Below are 12,328 nucleotides of genomic sequence, written 5' to 3' on the forward strand. Positions count from 1 at the left end.
GTCCTTGCTCTTCAAAAGGTTGGCCACCCCTGACCTAGGTTGTGTCTAATAAATAATATCTAATAATAAACATACCTGCAGATGACTGGGTGAGGTTCTTCCATAGCTGGCTATTCCTATTTTCCATAGACTGACCTTTATAAACTGGAAGACACAAAAACAGAAGACATAATAGGTGGAATGAAAGTTGAAAGATTAGAAGGTCATTGGCTATCACAGTGCAAATCAAGGAGAAGAAATATTTTCGATGTTCAACCTGTCCCTTCAACAACCAATCAGATTTTACATTTCATTAGACAGTTTGATAAAACGGGTTTAGGGACTCGCCCTTCTTATAGATTGTGTCCAGCATACTGTATAACTTACCCAGCGCTCCAAACATGCAGCTGCTTATGATTTTTGATCCCACAAGGAGGAATAAAATGACCTTTATCAAGGAATGCTGCCAGGGTTTCTTCCCACTGTTATCTGTAGAGATTATCAATAAAGCATTCATTAATCAAAGTAGCACAAAACCCTTTCTACGTTATACTTCCAAAATTCAATACAGTACAGGAACTATCTATTCCCCCCCCAATAAAAAAAATTGTTTTAGATATAGTTTGAGCAACACCATCAAGTGCTAACCATCAAGTGACAGGAACAATTGGCAGGATGTTGATGGGTTGGATTCTCATGATTGCTGGATTTTCATTGCACATACTTGGATGATGGAAGTGAACACAGCTTCACTGGACTAAGGTAACTTGGTATTCCTTTGGTGTTCCTTTGAATCAACTCTGTTTTATTTTACTAACTATTCTGCATTGTGTTTCGCCCATCAGTTTCAGGTTGTAATAATATTTATATGCCTAACCTCAAAAGGGACATGTATATATGAATACCTTTGTCTGTGTGTCTATCTACAATTTCTATCTTTCGCTGATGAGCTGATACTCTACTGTCCCCAACACAACCACCAAAGGTGTCTGCAACTTCACGGCAAATGAGGTTTAATTTTGAAAAATGTAAAACAATGCATTTGGGGGCCAAAAATTTTATAGCAAATTACTTGCTAGGAGGAGAGCTATTAGGGGATTCAAGGATGGAAAAAGATGTGGGGTCTTAGTAGATCACAAGCTCAACAATGACATGCAATGCCAAGCTGCAGCAAGCAAGGCCAACAGAATATTAGCATGCACAAAAAAGGGGATTTACTCAAGAGATAAAACTATAGTTCTAAAATTCTACCACTTTACAAAACTCTGGTTTGACCACATCTGGAGATTACCATCCAGTTCTGGTCACCAGTCTTTAGGAAGGATGTGCTGCAACTGGAGAGTCTAGAGAAGGGCAACAAAGCTAATAAGGAAAAAGGGGATCCACCCTATTGACGCCTTTACTACTAGGGAGCTACTAGCCACCAGGGAATACCTTCACCAGACCTGGATGAGTATCTTTGTGATCACACTTTTCACTTCATGTTTTTATGCTGATGATACCACTAGCCACCAGGGACTTATCTTTTGGACCTGGATGCATATGGTTTGCATGTTGCTTGAGCCACTAACCACCAGGGAGCCTATCTATTGGGCCTGGATGTATGCTTTTACCAAAGTGAGTGCTTGTTGTTTTAGCTCACTGCTGATGTTCTTAATAAACGTACTTCACTATTAGCACTTTCTTGCCTCCCGGCTCGTTTTTTAATGAGCCTTGCAAGGTGGCGATTTGGATTTGAGAGCCAGAGTGGGCGTGGACAGCGTTGGACCTGTGATACAGATGTCCACACTTGACCAGATGCTACCCAGGCCGCTGACCAGACCGTGATGTTCGGTTGCTGTTTATCTTGCATACAATGCTCTTATTGTGTGTACTTGTGGTAAGCGCACAACCTTACTAATTTTCTCTTATTCTACTGAATGGGATTTGGAGCATTATTGGATCATATCACATCCTTTTTGCCATACCATATGAACTATTGAACTATTACTGTATATGGTAACACTGTTCTTGCTTGGTATTCACTGTTTAGCGCTACATACCCCATTTGCATTTTTAAAGCTAATAAGGAGGTTGGAGGACTTCAGTTATGAGGAACGACTACAAGCGTTAACCTTATTCTCTCTAAAGAAGAGACGCTTGAGAGGAGATATGATAGCGATATACAAGAACCTCAATGATGATCCCAGCATAGGAAGAAAACTATTTGGTCTCAGGAGGCTTAAGAAGAGATGTGGTCACTCCATGAAATTGGAGAAGCGGTTTAATCTTAAAGTGATTGGAAAGGCTTATTTAAAAAAAAAAACACTGGTCTAGTGGTTTTGCACAGAGCAGCCCAGATCCTCCTCTTCTTGGGTCCCCCGCTGGCACTCCTGGGCTCTGCCTCCTGTCAGGTGCCCCCACAGCAAGCAGCTTGCTATGGGGGCACCCGCTACTCCATGTGTCCATTACTCCCCCCTCTCTCTTCTCATTGGCTCACTGGCTGTGATTGACAGCAGTGGGAGCCAATGGCTCTTGCTTCTGTATCAGATAATGAGGAGAGGGAGTCCCGGGATAGCCAAGACTCCAGTGCGCATCGCTGGATCGAAAAATGGCTTAGGTGAGTATATAAGGGGGGGGGGGGGGGTGCTGCAAAGGAGAAGGCTTTTTTTACCTTCATGCATAGAATGCATGAAGGTAAAAAAACTTGAGCCTTTAGAACCACTTTAAACTGCACAGTTTAACCACTTTAAACATGCAATCTTAGTGAACATCTTCGTGAATGCAATATACAGGGATATGGGAAATGATATTGATTTAAACACACACACACACATTGTGTGGGTCTGCCGGCTGGTCATCTGGGCCATAAGTCCACCTGCCAGAATACTTGGCTTGATAAAAGAGCTAAGAAGCCTCACAAAAAGAGGGGGTGTGCTGTGACTAGGTAAGGAACTGACAGACTGTTTTTGCTGTGTGAGAAGCACTTGAAGGGTTCACCCACCAGAATGGAAATTGCTGAGGCTAAGTATAGCATACTGCATGGAATTTGACATATGGTGAAGTAAGCAGGACTGCTTTATGTTAACTAGATACCTGAAAATAAATGCAGGACCAGTAATCCCTTAAAGAGAGTATATTGTATGGATCCTAACTGGCAGAGAGCTACCATTTGAGTTAGTCCCTGATCACAGTTGGTGGAGGATGCTGGAAGCGAGTCTCTAGAAAGAAACATTTGCTTTTAATGGGACAGGCACTTGCTTTCTGTGAACTGTTGCTGCTCCTAAGATGGAGGTTGTGGTATACGCTCTTGTCCATATAATGGCTGCACAGAAGAAGGCCACCAGGGTACAGCTGTGGGCCTGTGAAGATGCAAATCATTGCATAGCAGCCCAGTTGGAGATGCAAAAGAAAGCCAGAGAGGAAGACAGCTGCCACATGGCAATCCAGCTGGAAACACAGTGAGACAAGTTCACTGTGGCAGATAGCTATACTGGGGATGTACGGCCTAGCCATTTCCTCTAGAAGCTCCTTTAGAGTCCACACAATGGCATAAAGGCATTCCCTTATACTTTTGAGAGGATCACAGAATGAAAACAGTGGCCCAAGGATCAGTGGGCAGGTATCACGGAATCTCTTCTCTCTGGAGATGCCCAACAATCATACATCAATCTGGCCCTAGAGGTGGATGTAGATTATGATTGCTTGACGACAGAAATCCTCTATCGGCTAGGTTTGACAGCTGTGCTACAGGCACAGCCTACCACCTAAAAAATTCACCCTGGGCTAATATGTATGAACTTGTCCATCTTGTGAAATGCCTGTGGTTCCTGGTTTGCTGCATAAAGTAAGCATTGGAAGAGACTTCCCTTTGTTCTGGAAATTGTGGAAAGGTGCTTTCCTGTGTTGCCCCCTGAAACTCAGGGTTGGAGGGATCACAGGATGTGGTCTGATGCTGAAAGCCAGGTGGAGAATCCACCAAATTGCCAGGAGTGTAATGGTTTAAAAAAGGTGGTGTCCCCTGACAGGGTGGACAGCAGTAATGTTGTTAAGGGTATGCCTGCTAAGCCTACACTCAAGCCTTTGATACACAGTACAGAAGTACAGAAGCCAAGAGAAAACATTCCTAATACTGACAAATTTACTCTAGAAGTGTTAATGGGAGAAGATAAGGAGGAACAGGTAACTCCTGATGCTACACACCTGGGGGGTCTAGATGTGTCAAGAGAAAATTTGGTATGCCAGTTAAATGATCCAACCCTCCAGAAAGCTTGAGAGAATGTTAAGAAGATAAATGAGTGCTCCAAGTTCCAGGGGTGGCAGACATGTTTCCACGGAAAGTGATAATCAATGGCCTTTTGTACCACTTACAGCCAAAACAAACAGGGAAGCGTTGTCCTGCCCTGCAGGAGCATGGATAAAGACAGGGATAGATAAAGAGGTTAGAGCGTACTGTGTATCTTGTCCCATTTTTTTTTCTGTAATTCCTTTATTTATGGCATTTTGCTGTTAAGGCATAATAGAAAAATAAAACAACATAGAGATGTAGAATGATTACAAAAGAAATGGCAGTATACAGGTCAAAGAGACCAATGTTCGGGTGAACAAACATCAATAGGACAGAGTAGTCAGGAACATTAAGAAGACCGCTACATGGTACTATGCGGACCCTAGCAGAACAAGTGATGGCACACGTACAAATATCAGATTGGACAGGTCACAATAAGATCCAAACCTTCCCGGTATCCAAAGCCGAGGAGAGGAAGCCCCGCCAAAGTCCCCGGGAACAAACTCAAATAACAGTTCAAATACAAAAGATCCCTGTCAATTAGAAATTAACATTGGAAATTGAGGAGGTAAAGGAGGTGACCAAGAGACAAAGAGAATGGGGAAAAGAAGGGAAAGGAAAAAAAAAAAAACACAGTGAGAAAAGAACAGAGGGAAAAAAAAGGACCAGAGAAAAACCAGACGGTACAAGAAAAAGGGGGACCAGAAAGAGATAGCGGGGCAAGACAGAGCAGCCCTACCACCCAAGGGCCCAGACAGACCCAAAACCAACCGAACAGTGGCCATGTCAGGCCCACGTGAGCCAAATCAAGGGGATGCCCGAAGAATCTTGTCCCATTTGCCAAAAACTACTCCACTGCCCCATTACCATAGTCCATTGGTAGCCCTGTCCATTATTGAGCTGCCTTTTGAAAGGATTATAATGGATTTGGTCATTCCAATGGTGGTCTACGAAAAGCACCAGTATATTCTTCTGTTAGATTACGTAACACACTATCCAGAAGCAATTCCTTTAAGAATACCTTGGTAAAAAAACAAAACATTGCCAAAGCAAAGCAACTATTACATATGTTCACCTTCATTGCAATAGCTAGAGATACATATAAATCATAGGATACCCTTTACACTAAAAGTGATAGACACTACTAAACATCAAGCAGCTCAGAACCTATGTGTATGACCCACAAGTGATGGGTTGGTGGAGTGGATTAACAAAATTCTAAAAAGTATGCTGTGTCAGTAATGGACAATGGGGTGAAATATGTTGTCAGCATACCAATTAGATATTTTCACAGCTCTTTATGATCACATAGAAAATCATGTTCTGAGACCATGCAGGGACCCTTCCTCAGGTATGTGATAATCAGACATCACATGCCTGAGGAAGCGTCCCTGCATGGTCCCGAATCATTGCTTTTCTATGTGATCATAAAAGAACAAAGAGTTTTTCCCTTTGAAAATAGCTTCTCAGTGTGTTGGTGACAAATCCTAAATCCCATCAATCATTCCTACAACATTTTGAAGATGGAAGAGACCCTTACCTGTTGTCTCCATTTCTGATAATACAAGAAGAGTCCTGAACTGCTAGATTATGGTGTCCAGTCTATATGTGTGATATCACTTATACTATACATGGTGTGACTACACTGCCATCCCCCTGTTCCTGTGTGGTCACCCAGGCTGAGTCCTGCCCAGTCTAGTCTAACCATAAAGAACAGGGTGAGAGTCACAGCATCCTGTATTTTAGAGTATGTATGTGTGTTTGTATGACTTTGTAAAGTTTTTCAATTGATTGCTTAGCAATGTGCAGGAATCTATATGAACAGATCTGTGTGCAGCTGTGTCAACTCACCCTAAAATCCATGGAATCATCCTGCATTTTTATTCCTATCACCCTTCATGATGTACATATTTCCCATGACCTGTCCCTGTCACCCTGTATGATGTACAAATCTCTCTCAGTATCTATTACTGTTCTGTATATATGGACTTTGCACAGTACCACTTCTATTTTGTTGGGTGTATTATGCCTACATGGACAATGTAAGGTACCACTTCTCTTCTGTTATTGCTTTTATCTGTTTTTATTTGCTAAATTCACTGCACAATGTTGCGTCTGTTCAGCATCTGGTATACTGTGCATATTGGTAAGTGTCCTTTTTACAGTGTGTCTTAACCTCCCTAACGGTCTGATTATGTCCATATTTCTGTGCTCAAAGCGGTACATTTTTTTGCATGGAAATATGTATTTTTTTTATTGTAGGCCTGTAATTTTTAGGAATAACTCACTGAAATCTGTTCACACAAGAGTCTGGTAAACATCCCGGGTATGTTAAAATTTGAAACACAAAATCATAAATTATAATTTAATAAATAATCATAAAAAATAATAATAAATTTAATTCTATAATATAATCAAACCAAAAACACTGAAATGTGAAATAAAGCGCCAAGTTTGCACATCACTGAGCAAAGTCGCAGAATCGTTTTCAGTGTCTGATGAAGAATTTCCCCCACGAATCATTATCACTCAATTCTGCAAGTGGTTCTGATTTACTATCGCTGTTCTCTAGCCGGTCTAAAACCGATTTTGACCTAAAGGGACGCTTTTTGGGCGCCATGGACTTTTCTCAGTTTCCAGGCAGAAAGAACAGTAACAATGCAGGCAGGGCGCCGGACAAAGCACTCGGGACAAAATGTATGTGAAATGGTTTGATACAGGAATGTTATACTATGTGATTTTAGTGAATATTACTTTTTGTCATTTTCAAATTTCCCGCCGTTCCTTCCCTCCGTACGTCCCGACATCACAGGGGACGGAACCCAGAAGACGGATGCTGGCATTGGCCGGAGGACAATACAGGGGACACTGCAGGGGGGACATCGCGGGAGCGCAGGACAAGGTAAGTGAAGAACAAATCCTGGAGCAGCGCCGCATGGTAAGCCTGAGTGTAGCTCGGGGTTACCGCTTTTGGTACTGAAACTTTACCCCGAGCTACACTCGGGAATACCGCCAGGGAGGCTACAGAAGATGTCTCATGAGCAATGGAATCTTAACTGCTGGTCCAACAATTAATGGATTTATTTCTGATTGTGTAAATAAATGCAGTATAATTGTACAGTAAATCCATTCTTTTTCAATTCCATTACTGCCTGTCAGCTTCTCCCTTGACAGAAGCTTGATTTGTGGGCATAACCTTTGTGCAGCTCCACCAGAGCTTTACTGCGCTCTCTCTAAGCTCTCTCAGGCAGCATCGTACATATATGGCCTATTTTCACTAGGGATAAAACATTTATTTGCAAATCCTTAGTAGGGAGTATAAACAGCATAGAGAGTGTGAGTGTGTTTTGGGGGAAGATGTTAGGGATCATATAGTTAAAAAAAAAAATATTGTTATCCTTCAGTTTCCAAGATGTCATATCTTCCAGGGAACTTGGACGCTGCTTCCTTCATTCCCATGCTGGTGGGGTGATTCTTTTCATTTAATCCAGCTTCAAAGCGGTGCCATTAAGCTCCACACACAGTCATATCGTCCATATTTTATACAATGTGGTGACAGCTTTTGCTTCTTTCCTAAAGTTGCTCTAAGCTGCATTGGGTATTGCTTTGTGCTACCATGCATACCTACTGGCTTATTGAGTCTACAATAGGCACCAGAAACATGGAAATAAATGGCCTCAAAAAATAATTTATAAGGGTGAGCATGCATGCAGCGATGCAGGATGCTTCCTAAACTCACTCTGCACTTCTTGGGATCTTCTCAGGAGTTAACATACAGTTAGGTCCATATATATTTGGACACAGGCACAGTTTTAGATTTTTTAAGGCATTGACCAAAACATATTCAAACTCTATTTCTATAATGGTTATGGGCTGAAAGTGCACACTTTCACAGGTTTAATTTGGGGGTATGTACAGCCAAATTGGAGGAAGGGTTTAGGAATTACAGCTCTTAAGAGTAGCCATCTCCCCTTTTTCAAGGGACCAAAAGTAGTAATTGGACAATCGAATATAACCATAAAAAAAATTTCATTTTTAATATTTTGTTGAGAATCCTTTACTGGCAATGACGGCCTGAAGTCTGGAACCCATGGACATGACCAAAGACTGGGTTTCCTCCTTTCTGATGCTTTGCCAGGCTCTAACTGCAGCTGCCTTCAGTTGTTCTTTGTGGGTCTTTCTGTCTTTAGTTTTGCCTTCAGCAAGTGAAATGCATGCTCAATTGGGTTGAGATCAGGTGACTGACTTGGCCATTGCAGAATATTCCACTTCTTTTCCTTCAAAAGCTCCTGGGCTGCTTTTGCAGTGTGTTTTGGATCATTGTCCATCTGTACTGTGAAACGCTGTCCAATCACCTTTGCTGCATTTGGCTGAATCTGGGCTGACAGTAAACACTGCAGAATTTATCCGGCTGCTTCTGTCACATCATCAATAAACACCAATGACCCAGTGCCACTGGAAGCCATGCATGCCCATGCAATCACACTGCCTCCACCATGTTTTACAGATGACGTTGTGTGCTTTGGATCATGAGCTGTTCCAAGCTTACTCCACTTTTTTCTTCCCGTCATTCAGGTACAGATTCATTTTAGTTTCATTCTTGCAAAGAACGCTTTTCCAGAACTGGTCTGGCTTTTTTAGATTTTTTTTTAGAAAAGTCTAATCTGGCTTTTCTATTCTTCAGGCTTATGAATGGTTTACACCTTGTGGTGAACCCTCTGTGTTTAATCTCCTGAAGTCTTCTCTTGATTGTAGACTTTGACAATGATCCGTCCACCTCCTGGAGAGTGTCTGTGAGGGACCGCCGAGCGGCACCACTAGCACTCCACTGGTCAGGCGTGCCCAGAGCGCGGAGTCTAAGCCCCGGGGTACTTGTTCACCAGGGCCCCTGTTGGTGGGGATGGACTTGTAGTACCCCGAGACCAGGTCGCCTCTACTGAGCACACCTGTCAGTGGTAGGGGAGTTCGCCAGGGGCTCCAACCAGGGAGAGCCAGATGTGAGGAGGTCGGGTGAGCCCAATGGGATGGATGGATGGCTGAGCAGGTGCGTAGTCAGACAGGCCGAGTCGGTAATGTAGAGGACGGTAAGGTACAAGGGAGCAGGCAGAGAATCGTCGGGTCACACGCCAGGTCAGCAACAGGAGGTCAGATCTAATAAGGGGCATCCAGGGAGAGAGGTCAGGCAAGCAGGGGTCTGGGCAGGAGAAATCAGCAAGGTCAAGGGCAATCCGGGTCAATAACTTACTAGGCACAGGTACAGGATCACAGGAAGCAGGTAAGACCAGAAGGCAACGAAATGACAGCTCAGGGACCTTTAAATATCCCGCCCTGCGCTGCCATTGGTGCCCAGCGGGCGGCCGCGGCTTCTACTGCGCATGCGCGAACTCGAACGCCGTGGCCGGCCCGGACCTAGTGCCCGTGCACTGGGTGGAGCAGTGCGCCTGCGCCGGGACCATCGCGGCAGGGATCGCGGAGATCCCTGACATTGCCCCCCCCCTACGGGCAACCTCCGGATGCCCACCCGATCTCTCCACCACGGGTGATCACAAAGAAACCTCCGGACAAGCCTAGGTGCATGGACATTATGGGCTGGTTCCCACGAATTGTCCTCAGGGCCGTAGCCCTTCCACTTGATGAGAAATTGGGTCTGGCCCCCCCTTCGTCGGCACTTCAAGATTGCCTCCACCTCGAATTCTTCTTCCTCTTCGACCGTTATGGCCTCCGGGGGCCTGGATTCCCGTTCCGGGAAGGCATCAGGGACTACTGGTTTCAACAGGGACACGTGGAAGACAGGGTGGATCTTGAGTGTCTCAGGGAGAACAAGTTCATAGGCCACCTCATTGACCATCCGTTTGATGCAGAAAGGGCCTATAAATTTAGGTCCCAACTTTTTTGACGGGCAGAGCATCCTCAAGTTAGACGTAGCCAGCCAAACCTTCTCTCCGGGCTGCAACACCAGATCCCCTCTTCGCTTCCTATTAAAAGCCCTCTTGTAGTCTTCTTGGGCTTGACGGATGGCTTCCTGTAGTTTCTTATTGTTGGAGGTGAAGAAGGTCAGTGCGTCCTGTGTCGCTGGAATCGGGCATTCCGGGACCAAGTCCGGGAGGAAGACAGGATGAAACCCATAGTTGGTGAAGAACGGGGACTGCCCAGTTGCTGAATGGCAAGCGTTGTTGTACGCGAATTCTGCCAAAGGGAGGAGTGGCACCCAGTCGTCCTGAGAGAATGATGTGTAGCATCGCAGGTACTGCTCCAGGGTCTGATTGGTCCTTTCGGTCTGGCCATTGGTCTGAGGGTGAAATGCCGAGGAAAGGGACAGCTTGATATCCAGGGCTTTGCACAACGCCCTCCAAAATCGCGAGGTAAACTGCACCCCTCGGTCCGAGACGATGTCTTCGGGAACCCCATGCAGTCTAACGATCTCTCGAATAAAGACTTGCGCCGTCTCGGCTGCTGATGGAGTCTTCCGTAACGGGATGAAATGGGCCATCTTGGATAAGCGGTCCACGACCACGAGAATTGCTGTGTGGTCCAGTGAAGGTGGAAGCTCGACTATGAAGTCCATAGAGATTTTCTGCCAGGGCCGTTCAGGGATGGGCAATGGACGTAGCAAGCCCCACGCCTTATTTCTTGAAGGCTTGCTCCGCTGGCAGATGGCACAGGAGCCCACGTAGTTCTTACAATCCTGGGCCATGTCCGGCCACCAGAAGGAACGTCGGAGAAGTTCCAGGGTCTTGACCGGCCCAAAATGTCCTGCCAGTGGATGGTCATGGCAGTGTCCCAAGACTAAGGTTCGGGCATCCTCCGGCACCACAATCCGGTCCTCCCTCCATAGGAGTCCCTCCTTGTTCTGGAGGGGGGCCCCATCGGAGGTAGACATCGCTGTGGACGCTCTCAGGATCTCGGAGCGAAGGTTTGTCTGAAGGGCCAAGAAATTTCCTGCAGGAAGAATAGTGTCGGGTACTGGGGTCTCCTTGGTGTCCTCGTACATGCGCGACAACGCATCAGGCTTCGTGTTTTTCGAGCCGGGCCTGTATGTGATGTGGAACTGGAACCTTGAGAAAAACAATGCCCATCTTGCTTGTCGTGGGCGTAGACGTTTGGCCGTCCTCAGATATTCCAGGTTCTTGTGGTCCGTGAATATCAGGATGGGATGGGAGGCACCTTCCAGCAGGTACCTCCATTCTTCTAAAGCGGTCTTGATAGCCAGTAGCTCGCGATCCCCAATGTCGTAATTCCTCTCCGCAGGGGTAAGTTTCCGTGAGAAAAATGCTACTGGGTGAAGTAATTCCTTGGCGCCCTTCCGCTGGGAAAGGATGGAGCCAACCGCGTTTTCTGATGCATCTACTTCTAAGATGTAGGGCAGGGAGGCGTCGGGATGACCCAGAATGGGTGCCGAGGTAAATAACCTTTTTAGTGCTTCAAAATCTTCCTGTGCCTCGGGCGTCCATCTGAATCGCGTCCCAAGCTTAGTTAACTGAGTGATGGGGGAGACCAGACCCGAGAAGTTCTTGATGAACTTCCGGTAGAAATTTGCGAACCCAATGAAACGTTGGACACTTTTCCTATCCGTGGGTTCAGGCCAATCTAGGATCGCTGAGACCTTCTGAGGGTCCATTGCGACTCCCGTGGTGGAGATAATCAGACCCAGAAATGTAACGCTAGCCTGTTCAAAGCAGCATTTCTCTGCCTTAGCGTACAACCCGTGCTGCCGCAACCGCCCCAACACCTTTGTTACATGTACCCTGTGCTCCCCCAGGGAGGATGAGAAAATCAAAATGTCGTCTAAGTAGACGATGACAAAGATGTCCAGGAAGTCCCTAAAGATATAATTTACAAAGTGCTGGAAGGTGGCTGGCGCATTGCACAACCCGAACGGCATGACCAGGTATTCAAAATGGCCGAAACGGGTGCGGAAGGCCGTCTTCCACTCATCCTACTCCCTTATGCGAACCAAATTGTAGGCTCCCCGTAAGTCCAGCTTGGTAAATACTACTGCAGCTTTTAAGCTCTGGAATAATTCAGGTACCAGTGGTAATGGGTAACGATTTTTAATGGTGACCCTATTCAGTTCCCGATAGT

At 45.4% G+C, this 12,328-nt stretch overlaps 1 protein-coding gene across 3 annotated transcripts in view; it reads right to left on the reverse strand.

Annotated features, from left to right (window-relative positions):
- The window catches only part of LOC149440130 (C-type lectin domain family 2 member B-like), a 344,322-nt gene that overhangs the window by 53,148 nt on the left and 278,846 nt on the right, over positions 1-12,328 (reverse strand). For all 3 annotated transcript variants that reach the window (XM_089658907.1, XM_089658906.1, XM_089658905.1), the window contains 2 exons: positions 367-468; positions 76-144 (listed from right to left, as the gene is read on the reverse strand). In XM_089658907.1, the coding sequence (XP_089515033.1) occupies positions 76-144; positions 367-382 (85 nt within the window). In that variant the 5' untranslated portion in view covers positions 383-468. The remainder of the gene's footprint in view (positions 1-75; positions 145-366; positions 469-12,328) is intronic.

The sequence above is a fragment of the Staurois parvus genome, unplaced genomic scaffold, assembly GCF_062004578.1.
Source record: "Staurois parvus isolate SC_StPar_1 unplaced genomic scaffold, SC_StPar_1.0 ptg001111l, whole genome shotgun sequence".
Taxonomy (NCBI): Eukaryota; Metazoa; Chordata; class Amphibia; order Anura; family Ranidae; genus Staurois; species Staurois parvus.